Source organism: Tachyglossus aculeatus, chromosome X1 (assembly GCF_015852505.1).
Source record: "Tachyglossus aculeatus isolate mTacAcu1 chromosome X1, mTacAcu1.pri, whole genome shotgun sequence".
NCBI lineage: Eukaryota > Metazoa > Chordata > Mammalia > Monotremata > Tachyglossidae > Tachyglossus > Tachyglossus aculeatus.
The window spans coordinates 90,504,467-90,521,867 of NC_052101.1; the positions used below are offsets into that span (position 1 = coordinate 90,504,467).

General features: G+C 53.8%; 2 protein-coding genes across 5 annotated transcripts in view; one reads left to right on the plus strand and one right to left on the minus strand.

Annotated features, from left to right (window-relative positions):
* The window catches only part of STAB1 (stabilin 1), a 66,922-nt gene extending 54,379 nt beyond the window's left edge, over positions 1-12,543 (plus strand). For 3 of the 4 annotated variants that reach the window (XM_038772063.1, XM_038772064.1, XM_038772065.1), the window contains 16 exons: positions 320-385; positions 715-901; positions 1,093-1,242; positions 1,551-1,655; positions 1,837-1,944; positions 2,153-2,340; positions 2,951-3,095; positions 3,269-3,402; positions 4,389-4,554; positions 4,716-4,822; positions 5,417-5,536; positions 7,351-7,500; positions 7,623-7,727; positions 8,118-8,270; positions 8,648-8,764; positions 11,223-12,543. In XM_038772063.1, coding sequence (XP_038627991.1) covers positions 320-385; positions 715-901; positions 1,093-1,242; positions 1,551-1,655; positions 1,837-1,944; positions 2,153-2,340; positions 2,951-3,095; positions 3,269-3,402; positions 4,389-4,554; positions 4,716-4,822; positions 5,417-5,536; positions 7,351-7,500; positions 7,623-7,727; positions 8,118-8,270; positions 8,648-8,764; positions 11,223-11,279 — 2,058 coding nt within the window. In that variant the 3' untranslated portion in view covers positions 11,280-12,543. Of the gene's footprint in view, positions 1-319; positions 386-714; positions 902-1,092; positions 1,243-1,550; positions 1,656-1,836; positions 1,945-2,152; positions 2,341-2,950; positions 3,096-3,268; positions 3,403-4,388; positions 4,555-4,715; positions 4,823-5,416; positions 5,537-7,350; positions 7,501-7,622; positions 7,728-8,117; positions 8,271-8,647; positions 8,765-11,222 lie in introns of those variants that run through there. The other variant, XM_038772067.1, reaches the window with a different exon arrangement.
* Positions 12,544-15,501: 2,958 nt separating this feature from the next.
* NT5DC2 (5'-nucleotidase domain containing 2) overlaps positions 15,502-17,401 on the minus strand; it is a 40,290-nt gene continuing 38,390 nt past the window's right edge. Inside the window, exons 15-17 of the mRNA XM_038771720.1 lie at positions 16,310-16,450; positions 16,146-16,210; positions 15,502-15,828 (exon numbers count right to left, since the gene is read on the minus strand). Coding sequence (XP_038627648.1) covers positions 15,567-15,828; positions 16,146-16,210; positions 16,310-16,450 — 468 coding nt within the window. The 3' untranslated portion in view covers positions 15,502-15,566. The remainder of the gene's footprint in view (positions 15,829-16,145; positions 16,211-16,309; positions 16,451-17,401) is intronic.

Sequence of the window (17,401 nt, forward strand, 5' to 3'; positions counted from 1 at the left end):
TGATTACATACCCGCCTCCATCCCTGCCTAGTTCCCCCCTCCAGCCCCGGAACCTGGCTCTTCTCCCATCCGTGGACATTTAGTGATGATGATGAAGATGATGATGATGCAGTTGTTGATACTGATGTTTCTTCTTATATCAGTATATCTGGATCTATTCCTCCAAGGGCAGGAACCATGTCTTCTTTTTTCCTCTGAAACTATCCCCTGCCCCTAGGACAGAGTTCCGTAAGCAGGTGGCAGTCCATACATTCAGTACTGACTGCTAACTGGCAGTCTGTCTGATTGGCTGGCTGACTGTCTGGCCTTGTCTCCCCAGGAGTATAAAATTAACTGTAGCCCATGTGGCCTGGAGCTACCTTGTCCCACTGGATCCAAAGAAAAGGTGAGAGGGCGGCGTTTGAGGTGGGGAAGAAGAATGGGGAGCGGGAGGGGAAGGTTGGTTCCCCAAGTCACTAAAGAGGGACTTGAAGGAAGGAATGACTTGGAGAGTAGTGAGGGATGAATGGATCTGGAGGGGAGAGGTGAGGTTGTGTGTGTGTGTGTGTGTGTGTGTGTGTGTGTGTGTGTGTGTGTGTGTGTGTGTAAATGGGGTGGAGAGGGCGGCTTAGAAGGCGGGGCAAAGATCAGCTTCTCAGAATCCCAGGGTGCAGGCTGAGGACCCAGATCTGATGTGTAGGTCTCTCTTTCTGCCTCTGGTCCCACCCCTCATAGCGGGGGGTGGAGAGGTGTTGGCACCTCGCAAGTTACTGGGGGATCTCCAGCTTCGTCCGGTGGCCAAACCCACTCATTGGCCGGTTCCGCTACCCGAACCACAACCTGGGGGGCTGCCGGAAGCGTTGTGTGACCAGCACTTGGAAGATGCAGTGTTGCAAGAACCACTATGGCCCAGACTGCCAGGGTGAGGTGCCTTCCTCCTCTCCAGGTGCCCAAGCTTAATCTCCCAGGGAGCAGGTGGTCATGGGGAAAAGTGGAATGTGGATGCGGTTAAAGTCTGAGGTGGAAGAGGTTGGGGGGAGTAGTTGGTTTAACTGCAAGGTGCTGCGGGGGGTAGGGTTGAGTGGCAGGTTAAATGGCTTGGTTTCACCACAGTGTGCCCCGGGGGGCTGGAGGCCCCCTGCAACCGCCAGGGCTTATGCCAGGATGGAATGAGTGGGACAGGATCTTGTCTGTGCAACCCTGGCTTCACTGGTGTCGCCTGTGAGCTCTGCATCCCGGGAAGATTTGGGGCCCAGTGCCAAGGTGTGGACCAACTCCCTCCATCCCCTACCCTCTCTTCTTTTCCCTGGCTCACACTATTCCCGTTCCCTCCCCACCCCACCATCCCGGACTCCTCCTCCTTTCTCATAACCTTCAAATCTCCCCCAACCCCAGATTCCTTCTGCTCTCCCTTTCCCCCCATTTCCCCCCTCCCCTCCATTTTTCCCTCTTCCTGTCTCCCTCTCTCCTTTCCTCCCCCATCTAATGCCATCCCCGACTGTACTCCTGCCCTGTGCCTCCCCAATTTACACTTCCCCCGTGAGCCCGGCACCATCTCCTTTCTCCTGCAGAGTGCAACTGCAATGCGCATGGCCGCTGTGACGATGGTGTGTCTGGCTCCGGCTTCTGCTTCTGCAGTGAGGGCTGGAGTGGGGTCCACTGTGAGACCAGGCTGGGTAAGTGTTTCCTCCCTGAGGAGAAGTTCTCTCTTCATCAAGGGGTCTCAGCCACTCTTCCCCCCGCCACCACCCCCGGCCATGAACACTCACTAGGAGTCCAGGGAGCTTTGGGGTGGGGAGGACAGTGGGGAGTTTTGTGGGGCCCCTGTCCCTGACACCAGGCCTGGTTTGGGGACAGAGGAGATTCCCACATGCTCCCCGCCCTGTGACCTTCACGCCGTGTGCCGACCTGGGAACATCTGTGAATGCGACCTGTTATATGAAGGCGATGGCTGGAACTGTTCAGGTATGGCACTCAGCTCCCCACCTCTACCCGCTGCCCCACTTCCTAACCATCCTCCTGCTTCCTCTCAGCCCCCAAGTCTCAGACTCCCTCCGCCAGATCCCGGAAGTCCCTGGGGAGCACTGCGGACCCTTCACCCCTTTCCCGCCCAGCAGCAGCTTCCTTTGGACTGGAGATAGGGCTGACGTGGGGTCCTGGACGGTCTCCACAGTGATCGATCGATGCCAGGGAGGGCATTGTAGCCCCCACGCCACTTGCAGCCAGACGGGCCTGGATGTCAACTGCACTTGCCTCCCCAACTACCAGGGAGATGGTAAGGTCTGCAGCCCCCGGGACCGCTGCGCGGACGGCAGGAATGGGGACTGCAGCGAGCACGCTGACTGCATCAGCACCGGCCCCGTGAGTCACCTCGGCCTTCCCCGCTCCCCCCGTCGCCGCCGGGAAACTCTTTCCTTGGCCTGAGCAGCTCTAGGCCAGATCACTCCCACTCAACTCAGAGCAGAGCAGGCAGAAAACTATCCCAGTGAGAGAAAGCCAGGGGAGCCGGGGTTCGTGAGCTTGCAGAAGAGAAATCTGAGGGAGGCAGAGTCAGTCCCAGGCTCCCTCCTCTGCCCCAAGAGAATCCACTGGCGGAGGGGCCGGGGTAGGGCCTTGTCTTTAGTGAACAAGAAGGCATGCTTAGGGGGAGGGGGCAAACCTATACCCTTGATCTGAGAGCAAAGTTGGATGGCTCTGCCCCTGCTGCCAGGACTTGGCTGGGCCCACTACTCTCCTGGAGAGTCCAGCCCAGATCGGGTCAGACAGAACCAAAGTCTTCAGGGCCCTGTGCGGGAGAGGGAGGGACGGGGAAAGCAGCCAAGTGTTCCTTAGGTAGGGGCAGTTCTCAGTTGGTTGCAGGGGGGTGTTTGAGCTAGGCCTTGGGAAGCACTTCCTGACTGAGGGCAGTAAAGGGAGGAGGCTGGGGACCATCACCAGCCTGGGCCACTGCTCTGTGCCCTGTGGGCTGCAGAACACACGGCGCTGTCAGTGCAGAGCAGGCTACGTGGGCAACGGGGTGCAGTGCCTGGAGTGGGCCAAGCCACCCACCGACCGCTGCCTGGACACTCCTGGACCCTGCCACCCTGAGGCCATCTGCAGTGACCTGCACTTCCAGGGTGCGAAATCCCCGTTCCTTCCCTCACCCTTGGCTTCTCCATCCATCCCCCACTGATCCCTCCTCCCCGTCCTGCCTACGTCCTTCCTTCTCTCCCTCCCTTGCTCTTACTCTCTCTCTCCCTTACACACACACACCGAGAGTGACCTGCCTCGGTGTCTGCTCTTCCCGCAGAGAAGACGGCCGGTGTGTTCCACCTTCAGTCATCTGCGGGGAAATACAACCTCACCTACGGTGAGGCGGCCAGCCTTTGTGCAGCCCAGGGAGCCCAACTCGCCTCCCTGTCCCAGCTCTCGGCTGCCCAGCAGGTCAGCGCGGGTGCGGGAGGATGGGTGGTTGGGCGTGTTGATGTGGGAAGAGTTGGGAATTGGGAAGGGGGGAGATGGATGAGTAAGCAGGAGGGGCTTAGAGTGATCAGGGCGGGTGGGGCGATGGGAGTCATCCAGATTTGGGGCGTGGGTGGCTGACCACAGGGCAGGATTGTGGTGGGGCAGTTTGGCCACTGTTTCTTCACCAGGCCAGGTGTTGCCTGGGGAGAGTGGGGGACTGAAAAGCCCAGAGGTGAATCCCTGTGGCCTTTGGGTTGGGGTGGGGGTGGGCCAGACTGAAGTTCAAGGCCCAGTGGGGCAAGGGGCGGTCCCATGTGGGCCTGAGTTAATTAGGCTTTTTCATAAGTGCTTACTATGTGCCAAGCACTGTTATAAAAGCTCGGGTAAATACAAGGTTATCAGGTTGGATGCAGTCCCAAGTGGGGCTCACAGTCTTAATCCCCATTTTACAGATGAGGGAACTGAGGCACAGTGAAGTGACTTGCCCAAGGTCACACAGCAGACAAGAGGTGGAGGCAGGATTAGAACCCAGGTCCTTCCGACTCCCGGTCCCGTGCTCTATCCACTAGGCCACACAGCTTCTCTAACTTTTTGCCCAGGCTGTGAGGGACTAGGATTGAGGCTATGGCAGGTGGTGGACTGAGACGGACCAAACTTTGGTCTGGGTTGCTCTTGTAGGGTGGTTCCAAAATGATCCATTTAGTGCCGTGAAGTGATTATGGTCACCCCTAGCCCTACTCTTTTCACACTTCTCCCCGTGGGGTTCCTGGAGAAACTCAGTTCTGCCCCAGAGTTTCTGGTCCTGTGAGTGCCACAGTGAGGCAAGACGGGAGAGAGGGCAGGAGGATCTGACTCCTGGAATGGGGCACGTGGGGTAATTGGAATGGCGGGTTGGCGATGTCTAGACCACGTGAGGGGGTTGCCCCACCTTATCTCATGTGTGCCCTACCCCTCTGGCACTGCAGCTGGGATTCCATCTGTGCCTGGTGGGCTGGCTCGTCAACGGTTCCGCCGGCTATGCCACCAGCTACCCCAGTCCCAACTGTGGCAACAACCATGTGGGCATCGTCAACTATGGGGCGCGTGCAAACCTCTTGGAGCGCTGGGATGCTTACTGCTACCGCCTGCAGGGTGAGGAGCCGGCACTTTCCCGACACCCTTTTCTTCTCCCCTCTGACTGTCCTTTCCCTCCTGTTTCCCCTGGCAAGGTTTGGGATGGCTTCAGGGCCTATGAATGGACTCAGGGTAATTCTAGAGACCCTAACCTGTCCGTCTCATCTCTTCCCTTGCAGATGTGGCATGCCGCTGTCGGGACGGCTTTGTGGGCGACGGGAATTTCTGCAATGGGAAGCTGCTGGATGTACTGGCAGACAATGCCAACTACTCCTTCTTCTATTCGGTGAGTGCCGGGAGCCACGACTCCCAGGCAACTGCTTGACTTCTGGTCCGATCCTTCGAGGGAGACGTGGAGGGGGAGACGTGGAGGGAAAGGCAGGCCTGCACTGCCCTTTCCCGGCCCTGGATTTTCTGAGCTCTAGGTTGAGGTCCCCAGGTGTCATCAGTGTCACCGAGGTCATGCTTTCAGGAGTTTCCTCAGTTGTAAAATGGGGGGACTTCATGCCTGGGTTGAAGAGGCAGGTGGCAGTTTTTCCTGGTGGGCGGAGGGGGGGAGGGGAGAGAGAGAGAGAGAGAGAATGAGAATGAATGTGTGTGACACCCCATGCTGCCCATCCCAAGTCCTATTCCTTTGTCCCTTTCTTATTCTGCCCTCCCCTTACCTTTATCTTTTTGTCTCTCCCTCTCTCAGTTTCTTTCCGTCTCTATCTGTCCCCCAACTCCTCTCTTTCTGTTTTTTTTTTTTTGGCTTTCCCAGCCTGTGGAGAAACTGCTCCCATCCCTACTCCCTGTTCCACTCTGAGATCCCCCAAATCTGACCACCTTATTATTTCTAGAATGGTTTTGAGCCTTCTTCCTCCCTGCCCTTCTTCCCCAGATGCTGCTGGATTATGCCAACATGAGCCGGGAGGGCCTAGACTTTTTTGACTTCCTGTCAGATGAGCTGACCTACAAGACACTCTTTGTGCCCTTGAACAGTGGCTTTGGGGACAACATGGTGAGCCCTCCGGTTCCTCAGAGGCTGTGCAGGGCCCTCTTTACAAGTGTCTCTCTCGCTTCTTCTTGGCTGGGACCCCAGACATAATCCATCGCTACCCATTTTTCCTGAATGAAGATCCTGCAGTCTAGCAACTGTCCTACCTTTGGGCCCTGGTTATCTGTCTGAAGACCCACCTCCCTCAACATGTGAGGCAGGAGAAGCCACTGTGGAATAGGATGTCTTCCATCCTCTGCCTCCTTCCACTTGCCATCACCCCCCCAACTACCCCCCACCCTGCCCTGATGCCCCCACTGCTGAGCATTAGTGCCCCCCCACTGCCCCTGTGCATCCCACCCCCCTTCACAACCTCCCCCTTCCCCACCCCAGACTGTTTCTCAGGATCACAGACTCTGCAGGGAAGAGGGAATCTGGAAGCAAGCCAACCATCCTGCATTGTGAGCTGGCAGCCCCATGGGAACGGGGCAAGAGAGTGTGGATGGCGTAGTGCTGCCCATCACAACTGCCTAATAATAATAATGGCATTTATTTTTTAGCGCTTATTTTGTGCCAGGCAGTGTACTAAGCGCTGGGGTGGATACAAGCAAATCGGGTTGGTCCCTGTCCCGTTTGGGGCGCACAGTCTCAATCCCCGTTTTCCGGATGAGGTAACTGAGGCCCAGAGAAGTGAAGTGACTTGCCTAAGGTCACACAGCCGACAAGTGGCGGAGTGGGGATTAGAACCCATGCCCTTCTGACGCCAAGGCCCGGGCTCTAGTTACTGTGTCATGCTGCCCAACCAACTCAAGCGGCATATCCCACTGGCCACCTTCTTCGAGGATCCTGCTCCGTACCTCTTTCCCCTACCGCACCTATGGGCCCCTGGGTCAGCAGAGGCTTCAGGTTGGGTAAGTGAGAGGGAGGAGAAGGCAGGGTCCAACTCCATAGCAAATGAGAGGAGGCAGGCCTATGCAGCTCCAGGGGGTGATGTGCCTCTTTAGGTGGGATCTCTCGGGGGATGGACCACTAGGGAAGCAGTGTGACCTAGTGGAAAGAGCCTGGGCATCAGGGGATCTGGATTCTAATCCTGGCTCCGCCACCTGCCTGCTGTGTGACCTTGGGCATCTCTGAGCCGCAGGTCCGTCATCTGTAAAATGGGGTTTTAATACCCGTTCTTCCTCTCCCTTAGACCGTGAGCCCTCTGTGAACTGTGTCCCACCTTTTAAACTTGCATTTACCCTAGCACTCGGTACAGTGCTCGGTACCTAGAGAAGCAGCGTGGTGGCTCAAGGGAAAGAGCACGGGCTGGGGAGCCAGAGGTCATGGGTTCTAATTCCGGCTCCGCCACTTGTCAGCTGTGTGACCTTGGGCAAGTCACTTAACTTCTCTGGGCCTCAGTTCTCTCATCTGTAAAATGGGGATGAAGACTGTGAGCCCCAGGTGGGACAACCTGATTACCTTGTATCTACCCTAGTGCTTAGAACAGTGCTTGGCACATAGTAAGCGCTTAATACCAACATTATTATTATTATTACCTAGTAAAGTGCTTAGCAACTACAATAATAATAATAATAATGGGCAGTTCCCTGCACACTGGGTGACCAGGTTGATGTACTCTCCTTTCCTGAATTGCTTTTACTCGCAGAAGGAGAGTCTGGCTTGGGCTAGGCTTGGCGCATTCCTCCCTGGCAGCAAGGGGTTTGGGGAAGACAATGCCTCAGCCCTTAGCAGGTAGAAAGTAGAGCTTTGCTTGCTTTTGAGAGAGCATGAGCTCCCTACAGGCAGCTTCTGGAGGGGGTGCAGGGAGGGTCTCACTCGGGTTTGGCTTTGCTTAGACTTTGAGCTGGAAGGACCTGGAACTTCACGCCAGTAACACCACTTTCCTGAGCCTGAACCTCACCCATGGCACCATTCTCCCTTCCCACTCTGAAGGGCACAGCCTCTTCATTGGAGATGGCTCTGCTGGGAACAGCACCCTTCCACTGGTGAGTGCCTGCGTGTCTGCCCACCCAGTCCTGGGACTGTGGGTGGGGTGGGATTCCTCTACTCGGGCCCACGTAACCTAAGGCTCTCCCTCCCCTTGACCTTGATCGTCTGGCCTCCCCAGGGTGCCAGGGTGGTAAACATCAGCCCTGTTGTGGAGTGGGACATCGTCACCTTCAACGGCATCATCCACTCCATTGAGAGCCCCATGACTGTGCCGCTGGAGCCTGTGAGTGGGACCCTTGGGGCTGGGACTTGGAAGAGCCCAGAAATCAGCCAGGTCCGGTGCCCAGGCCCCCCCAGCTTTGGGCACTCGCTAGCCCCACCGTCGAAGCCGATCAATGCCCCTGCTCACCTGTCTAGAAAAGGGAGAAAACGCTGCTCCTGGCCTCCGGCTGTTTTTCGCTTTAGGCCCAGCTTTTTACGAAGCGTAGCACCCTCTACCCCAGGGTGGCGGGGTGCGAGAGGGGCCTCTAGACTATAAGGTCGTTGTGGGCAAGCAATGTGCATTTATTGTTATACTGTACTCTCCCAAGCGCTTAGTGCGGTCCTCTGCACACGGTAAGCGTTCAATAGATCGGATTGAATGAGTGGGCCAAACAGCTTCTCTGCGTTGCAGGTGGCGGCTGCTGCTGCCGTGACATCCTCCCGGCCCTTGGCCGTTGGGGTGACGGCTGGAATAATGGTGGCGCTGGCGCTCATCCTGGTGGGCGGAGCAGCCTATTTCCACTTCAAGATAAAGAAGCAAGGGTTCCAGTTTCACTATTTCAAGGTAGCTGGGGACAGGGTGGGATTGAGGCCAAGGGTGATCACCAATCCTGTTCCCCTGGGTAAGCACCTCGTGGCCAAACATCACTGAGCTGGAAAACCAAGAGCTTGTGAGGGCCAAACCTGCCGGGGGAAATGGCTCCAGTTGACCTGCGCTTTTCCTTTCTGCACTACCTACCCACCTCCCTGAACTATCAGAATCCCTTTGAGAGCCCCCTGCCCTGCCCCTCTCCTACCCCAAGATCTGAGCAGTTCCCCAGCATCTGGAAGCATGTGTTAGTTTCAATCTCCCTCCTAAGCCCGAGGCCGGGGATTCAGAGGGGCAGGGACCTTGGAGAGGGAGCAGAATCAAGCTGTGTGTGCCCTTTTGTATGCTCGCAGGCTGAAGAAGAAGCGGATGATGACTTCTCCCCATGGCAGGAGGGAAGTAACCCCCCTCTGATCACCATCCCTAACCCCCTCTTCGGGGGACACAACGCCTTCTACGAACCCTTTGATGTGAGCCGTGTCTCTTTGCTGCTGCTAAAGTATCACATCTATCTCGTATGACCTTTAAAGATGATTGCCCTTCCAGCTGCAACTCCCACAGCTAATGAATAAATGGATAGGGGCTAAGTAAGAAAGGATTAACGCTAATGCAATAGCTCCTGCAGGGCCCCTGGAACCTCACCTGGTGGCTGGGTCCAGCAGTTTGCCGCAGTTAGTCTTGCAAGACTGAGTTTCCACTCCTCTTTGAGAAGCAGTGTGGTTTAGTGGAAAGAGTCAGGGGCTGGGAATCGGAAGGTCGTGGGTTCTAATCCTGCCTCTACCACTTGTCTGCTGTGTGACCTTGAGCAAGTCGCAATTTTTCTGTGCCTCACCTCATCTGTAAAAAATGGGGATTAATACTACTAATAATAGCGTTTATTAAGTGCTTACTATGTGCAGAGCACTGTTCTAAGTGCTGGGGAGGTTACAAGGTGATCAGGTTGGCCCACGGGGGGGCTCACAGTCTTAATCCCCGTTTTACAGATGAGGTAACTGAGGCCCAGAGAAGTTAAGTGACTTGCCCAAAGTCACACAGCTGACAATTGGCAGAGACAGGATTTGAACCCATGACCTCTGACTCCCAAGCCCGGGCTCTTTCCACTGAGTCACGCTGCTTCTCCTTAGGAGTGTGAGCCCAGTGTGGGACAGGGATTGTGTCGAACCTGATTAACTTGTATCTACTCCAGTGCTTAGAACAGTGCTTGGCACACAGTAAGCACTTAACAAGTGCCATTATTATTATTATTATTATTATTAATTGTAAAAATGGGGATTTTAATACCTGTTATCCCTCCTACTTAGACTGTGAACCCCCATTTAGGACAGGGACTGTGTCCAACCTGAAAAACATGTACTACCCCACTGCTTAACAAATACTGTTATTATTACTAGTATTATTATCTTCAATCAATCAATCAATCATATTTATTGAGCGCTTACTGTGTGCAGAGCACTGTACTAAGTGCTTGGGAAGTACAAGTTGGCAACATATCTTCAGTGCTTAGAACAGTGCTTTGCACACAGTAAGTGCTTAATAAATGCCATTATTATTATTATTATTGTTATTATCTTTACAAGAATGAGGGCCGGGGGGTGCCATTACTGTGGCTGGCTTAGAGAAGCAGCGTGACTTAGTGGAAAGAGCACTGACTTGGGAGTCAGAGGACATGGGATTCTAATTGCAGCTCTGCCACTTATGAGCTGTGTGACAGTGCAAGTCACTTAACTTTTCTGTGCCTCAGTTACCTCATCTGTAAAATGGGGATTAAGACCGTGAGCCCCACGGGGGAACAACGTGATTACCTTGTATATCTCCCAGTGCTTAGAACAGTGCTTGGCACATAGTAAGCGCTTAACAAATACCATCATTATTATTTAGGATTCCTGGATTGAGGAAACAAAGCCAAAATCTGAAAGCCTTGGGCTAAGTATCCTATTCCAACTTTCAATCAATCAAAGGCATTGATTGAGAATTTATTCTGTACAGAGTGCTTTATTAAGTGCTTGGGAGAGAGCAATAGAGTTAGACATGATCCCCACCCTCAAGGAGCTCATAACTCTCCAGGTGTGCTTAAGCCCATATGGTTTTTAGCTTCGATTTGCCCTGCTACACAGTCATAACAATGATAAGTGCTTTGTGCCAAGCACTGAGGTAGACACAAGGCCCCTGTAGGGTTCACCGATGAAAAGAAAGGGAGCTTAGGTATTGACCCTCCCTTTTGCAGGTAAGGAATTTGAGGCACATAACTTGCCCAAGGTCACCTAGCAGGTAAGTGGCAGAGCTGGGATTAGAACCCAGGTCCCCTGACTCTCGGGCCTGTGCTCTTTCTCCTTGGCCATACAGTGAGGATACAAACGACAAGGTTGGCAGCAGCTGTGTGGAACTGCTATTGATGCTTTATTTATTTATTTATTCAGAGAAGCAGAGTGGCTCAGTGGAAAGAGCACAGGCTTTGGAGTCAGAGGTCATGGGTTCAAACCCCGGCTCCGCCAATTGTCAGCTGTGTGACTTTGGGCAAGTCACTTAACTTCTCTGGGCCTCAGTTACCTCATCTGTAAAATGGGGATTAAGACAGTGAGCCCCCCGTGGGACAACCTGATCACCTTGTAACCTCCCCAGCGCTTAGAACACTGTTTTGCACATAGTAAGCGCTTAACAAATGCCATCATTATCATTATTATTATAACCACACAAAGCAATTTGATCACCTACCTGAAAAATCCCCCACCTCACCCCACCCCTGCATTGCCCTTGAGATCCCTAGACCGTGCTAGGCAGAAAGTGAACTTAATACCTCCAATATCTTTGCTACTAGCTGGCCACCAATCAAAACTGCCCCAAACTGGACCCATGACTACTGCAAACCTGCTTAAATTTAAGAGAGTTGGGGCTGAAATGGAACGTAAAAGCTTATTTTGTATTCTCCAGGACTCATTCCCAGAGGAGGATTTCTCCGACTGCCACAGAATCCTTCACGATGAATGACCCACGTGGCAGCTGACACCTGGGAGGAAGAACCCTACATCAGTCCAGCATGTGGTTTGGCAGGATTTTGAGACTGTCACATACCTCACTTACACTACCTTCCCACTTCCTCTCCCCCTGCCCCACCAATCCCCAAGACAGGGAGGGCCTCCAATTCCCTCAGCCTTATCACTAATCAAAACTAAGTACTCTGGAGGACCAAACGGTGGATTTCGTTGCAGCGGTTTAGAACTCTCTCCACTGGGATTGGGAGCTAAACACATATACAACCCTCCTACCCCACCCACACACCCTGTTGCTCTTGCATGTTTTCCTCTCCAAGGCTCCACTCTACCTCCCTTAAACACCTCCACGACCAGGTGATGGAGTTGAGTGTCTACTTAGAACCATCTCCCCTGCTTGGTAGGAGAACCAGGTCCCGGCCATGAAATGTGCTGGGGCAGTAGGGTTCTGAATTGATGCGATTCATCACCCCCGTCCCAGCTGTCCCTTTCTGACTGCTTCTCACATACCTCAAGTAAAAAAGCCAACATTCCCCCACGAGGCCATTCTCCAGAAGGGGCAGGGCTAGGGTCAGGAGGTGCCTGAAAGGAGATCCAGTATCTCCCCCCTCAGAATAGCCACAGACCAAGACCCCTGCAACTGGCTCCCCTGCTTAGGAGGCCAGCTGGCTGGCTCAGGCTGCCACAGACGGGGCTCTGCTCCACCTGGCCTCACTGTGGATGGGGGGGTTGGCTCTGGCAAGAAAGAAAACCGGCGCATGCAGAAGACAGACCTTTATTTCTGTATTGTAAATGAATTCCCCAAGCCACACGTATTCTCAAGATAAGGACAGACCCGATGGCATGAAACAAAGCTGGCCCAGAGGCTAACCCTGCCCTGGGTGAGCCTAGCGATTGACAGAAGTCCAGAGGGTGCCGGATGTTGGCTGGTTGGGCCCCTGGCTTTCTAGGAGGATAGCAGCTTTTCTGAAAAGTCGGGAGGGTGGGGGGTGAGACAGCACGCCCGTCTGTACACAGCAGCTAAATTGAGAACACAATGGGGCTAGAGCCATAACTGAAGGGGGAGTTGGAGTTAGCTGAGTTTGCCCTTTGAAGATTTTCAGCTCCATATGGTCAGAGAGCTCCATCACTGCCTCCAGGGAACAGGACCAGATATGGGTACAGAGAGCTCTTGGCCCAGTCCCCGCTGCTCCCTTCATTAGTACACTTTGCTCGAATCGTTCTTTTCAGACTTTCATTAAAGTCACTATTTCTACCACCAAGCCTCCTCTTAGGAGTTTTCTTCCTCCCCACTCTGTCCCTGCTCTCCTCACGGTAGGGGCACTTGGCTCTTGTGCTTTGGAGCCTGAATGTGGGGTTGCTGGGGGTGGGGGGTGCGGGGAGGAACTGGGCCGCTAGCCCTATTAAAATATCTAGTAAGTTTACTTCTGTCATACAAAGAAAATGCACATTGTGTCTAAGGCTTAATGTATATAGACTTGCTCTCCACAGCACCTCTGCAAGGTGGCAAAGTCCTCTTTTTGGGTTCCTAGTGGCAGGATCTACAGCTTCCCCATGTTTTAACCAAAATGTTAGAAAACAAAAAAAAACGCTCCAACCTCTCAGCCTCCTGGCCCACAGGTAAATTTGACACTTTTTTAAAAATGGTATTTGTTAAGCACTTACTATGTGGCAGGCACTGTGGTAGATCCTAGCTAATCAGCTTGGACACAGTCCATCTCCCTCATGGGTCTCACAGTCAATCCCCATTTTGCAGATGAGGAAACTGAGGCCCCGAGGAGGTGTGACTTGCCCAAGGTCACCCAGCAGACAGGTTGGCAGAGCTAGGATTACAACCCAGGTCCTTCTGGCTCCTGGGCTTGCGTTCTATCCCCTAGGCCACGCTGCTTCTCACTTTTTAGTGCTCCAATGAACGCTAACAATTTCCCTTGAGACACAAGGGTGAGAGGGCAGGTTTCCACTCAGTGGCATACTGGGATCCACACTATTCCCAATGAAGTGGAAAACTTCCAATTATCCTACTCATCCCCTCCTTTTTTGGCAGCCCACCTGGATAATCCAGTCCCCAAAGTGGATGTTTTTGACTCCAGTTAACTGTTAGGCTCTTTACAAGACTCAAGTAAGCCGAAATTCTGTCAAATTTCCCTGCCCTGACTGCAACTTCAGTGGTTCCGGTTAAGTGCCCTAGGGAGCAGGAAGACCAGGGCCCCCAGGTTCTGCCATGATTGCTCCAGCCTCACTGAGGAGCAATGCCCCCACACCTTAAGGGAACAAGCTCATCTTTGTGTTTTTTTCATCCAATCCCTTCCTCTTAGTTGCATCAGGATGGGAAGGCAGGGGAACAAAGAGGGCTTGGGGAGGAATGGTTTGCCCATGGTCCATTGACTAGCGCCTTCTGTGAGGACCCCTATACTGGAACACCACATTCAATCAGCTCAACCACGAATCTGAATCAACTCTTGTTCCTGGGTCCCATCCCCCAGCCAAGCAACAGGATTCCTAGATTTTGATCAAAGCAAAGCAACCAAAGTAAAGCAACCCACGAGACTTCCCCAGGACAACATTTCAGCTCCAGCTTTGGCAGTAGACTGGGAAACGGACCACAGATAGACCAGTGACCATCAGTTTCAAATCACTGCTGCTTACACAGGGCTAATGCTCGTAAACCCTTTCCCCACTCACCTCACCACCGGACAGCCTCAAACCTCTTCCCACCAAGCTCCTGCTGCTCAACACTTTGGAAACACACCGGGCAGGTTGATGAGTGGCACTTGAATCCCCACTGTCTCAAGCACTGGGCTACTGCGGACCACTGCCCTATTCTTCAGGCTGGAGCTACTTCAGGATGTGTGAATTTTGAAAAAATCTCTTCAAACAATAAAATGATTCACCTGTTCCTTCTCTCCCTCTTCTCTGGCTGTGGGCTGTGACTGCAAGAGCTGGCTCATCTTTGAAACTTCCCAGCCCCCAAGTTTCCCCTGGCAAAATTTCCCCCACTCTGACTGCAGCTCATCCTCTAAGGCTGGACCTGGTGGCAGAAGTGTCATCTCTGTCCACCACCCCCTTCACAATCCAATACCCCCTGACTGCAGTCACTTTTCAAACTGTTCAGAAAAATCACCCCTCCCTCCCTCCCTCTATCCTGATCCCCACAGGAGGTTGGGGCTTGCTTCTGTTTCAAGATCCTCTAATGGAGGAAGAGCTCATCTTCACTACTACTACTGCCTTGCCAAGTCCCTGCATTATGCCATCTCTTTGGGGGTTGAAGGGGATGAAAGTTTGAACTCTTGACTGCTGACTCTTGCTTTTCCCCACCAGCCTCCCTGGAGAGAGATAGAATCGGAATATCCCACTGCCATTAGACACGTCCATTACGAAGCCACTACCCTCTAACAAAGTTGGTATCTTAGAGCACGCTGGCTGCCTGGGACATCACTCAGGGGCCTGGTTGTCCAGGGGCTTGACTGATGTGGGGGAGAAAGCCCGGGATTCTCTCTACCAACCAGCCCCAAATGGTTCAAAAAACTTAAGTTCCTTGCTGAGTTCCTGTTCTTGCTGCAATTCCTGCATCCCAGGGTGAAGTCCTTGCATTCCCTCACTGGAAGTAGACCCACTGGGGGGGGGGGGGAGTTGTTCCATCCCAGGATCCTGAGAGTTCTAAGGGAAACCTGCAGGAGACAGAGGTAGGGGCGGGTCCCTTGCCTACAAAAACGACTGATGGTTTCAGAACTTCAAACTGATGGCAGTTGTCCTGCTTTTCCAACCCTTCAGGAGGAGGCTCTAATGAGCATGGAGTTTGAATATCCTGAAGGTCACAAAAGTCGCGGTCCTGTTTGGAGGGCCCTGGGGAGAGCAGGCCTGAGGTCTCCTAAAACAGGAAACCAGCAACTGCCAAGGAGAGGCCAGAGCCTCTGGGGAGTCACTGCGGGAAGAGCTAGGCCCCCTCTCCAGCCTCGTGACTCCAACAAGCAACGGGCAAGAAAAGAGTGACCATGCTTTTTCTGTTTGGGCCTCGTGCCCCGGGGAGAGTGTACAGCTGGGAAAACATGCCGAGCCTCTCTGCTCACTCAGGTTTCAGCGGAAGCTTCAGCTTCGACCCAGGGCAGGCCCCCACTGAGTGCTGGAAAGCCAAGAAATGGGGGGCGGGGGGGGGGGGAAGGACCCACAACCTTCTGGGCCTACTACTCCCCATGCAGGGTGGGTGCCCAGGGGACAGGCCTATCTAGCATATGAGCGCGTGGGACGAAGACGCCGGGGAAGCAGGGCAAAGAACCCTCCCGGCTCCTCAGCGGATGTGCACCATCTCCTCCAGAAAGGGGGTCTTCATGCATCCCGTACAGAGCTGGTCCATCCAGAGGGGTGCTTCGTGCTGCAGTGGCGTGCGCCGGGGGTAGAAGGTGAAGTTGACATTGTAGTTGAGCAGGCAGCTGATGGACGACATGTACAGGTCAGAGAAGCGGACCAGCCGTCGCGAGAAGTAGGTGGGATTGTGGAAGGTGCGGAAGATGCTCCCAAACTGGGGGTTGAAGAGGTTCTTGGTGAGAGACCTGGCAAGGAAAGAAGATGGGGGAAGAAGGCCAGGCTGCCATGAGAGGAGGGAGGGTGGTTCTCAGGGCGCTCCAGTTGCCTAGCAGGGCAACCAGGCCTTTAGAGAAAATCTCTGAACTCAAGACCTAAAGCATTCACCCGTGGCTTCCATCTCTACCCCTTCTCTGCCTCGTGAGTGTCTCTGCCCTGATGAGACCTGAGTCCTTTCTCGGCCTGTTTCATTTACCTTGACCCATTTCCCCAGTTTCTCTCCCAGCCAGGACCCTAGGTCTAGCCGACAGCCCGGGGTCTCAGGCCTAAAAAGGGGGACTCCCACCTCATCTCCTGGCGCTCTCTCATCCAAGCCATCAGCACCTGTCGTGACTTTTCATCTTGGTGCATCTGGAAGAGAAACAGCCAGATGAGGACGGAATGGGAATCAGAGGTGCTTGAACGACAATGTTTCTTCTGTGCCCTCAGTGAATCCAGCCTGCTGCCCACCTGCATTCTCTCCAGGAGGCCGGTGAGGGCCTGCTGCCAGGTCAACGAGTGCATGTACTGCTCCGTGTTGATGATGCGGATCTCCGTCTCCAGCTCGGGCACGATGGCTCCCGTCCTCCAGCCGTGTCGCAACATCAGATCCTGGCCCGAGGGAAACACCGGCGTCTCACCGGCCCCTCTGCCAGAGCCACCCCCGGGGTAGACCAGCGGCGGGCACAGTGAGTGGTGAGCCTGGCCTAGGTAATCACCCACTGCCTCCGGGCCTCAGTGGCCCCCAGGGCCACCGCTGGCCAGAGCGGGCAGTGGGCTGGGGTCACCAACCTGACCCCATCTCTGCTGACCCTATGCACCCTGTGACACCCAGCCAGGGGTCTCACAGACAGACTCCAAGGGTGATGGAAGCTTCTTGGGGTAGGGGCAGGTCCAGCGTGGCTGGGTGGGAGGATCTGATTAGCCCTGCTCACCTGGTTTTGGTTCCCACCAGCGATTCCCAGCTCTTTAGCTCCAGCCTTTATCTCTCGCTATTTTTCAGCCCCACATATCCTCCTGTCCCTTTACCACCTCCTGAAAGCCAACATGCCAAAAACTAAGCTCATCCCCTCTCCTCAATCCTCATGTCCTCCTAGCTTCCCTGCTGTCCCTCAGGCTCACAACCATGGAACTCTCTTGGTCTCATCCTTCCTTTTCTTTTATTCTCCCGCACCCAATCTCTCAACCAGATTCTGTTGACTCTTCCTCAGTGATCTCTCCCAGATTCTCCCTTTCCTTGCCCAGCCCCTAATGGGTCCCCACTTGCATTACCATTAAAGCCTCTCTGTGGTCTCCCAGACACTATCTTGTCACTTTCCAGCACTTAGAACAGTGCTTTGCACATAGTAAGCACTTAAATATTATTATTACCTTCATCATCATAATCAACAGGATTTACTGGGGGTGACTGTAACAAGTCAATCAATCGATCAATGGTATTTACTGAATGCTTACTGTATGCAGAGCACTGTACTAAGTGCTTGGGAAAAGATAATCCAACAGAGTTGGTAGTGCTTGAGAACAGGCCCTAAAAGTAGATGACATGACTCTAGCTGTCCACTT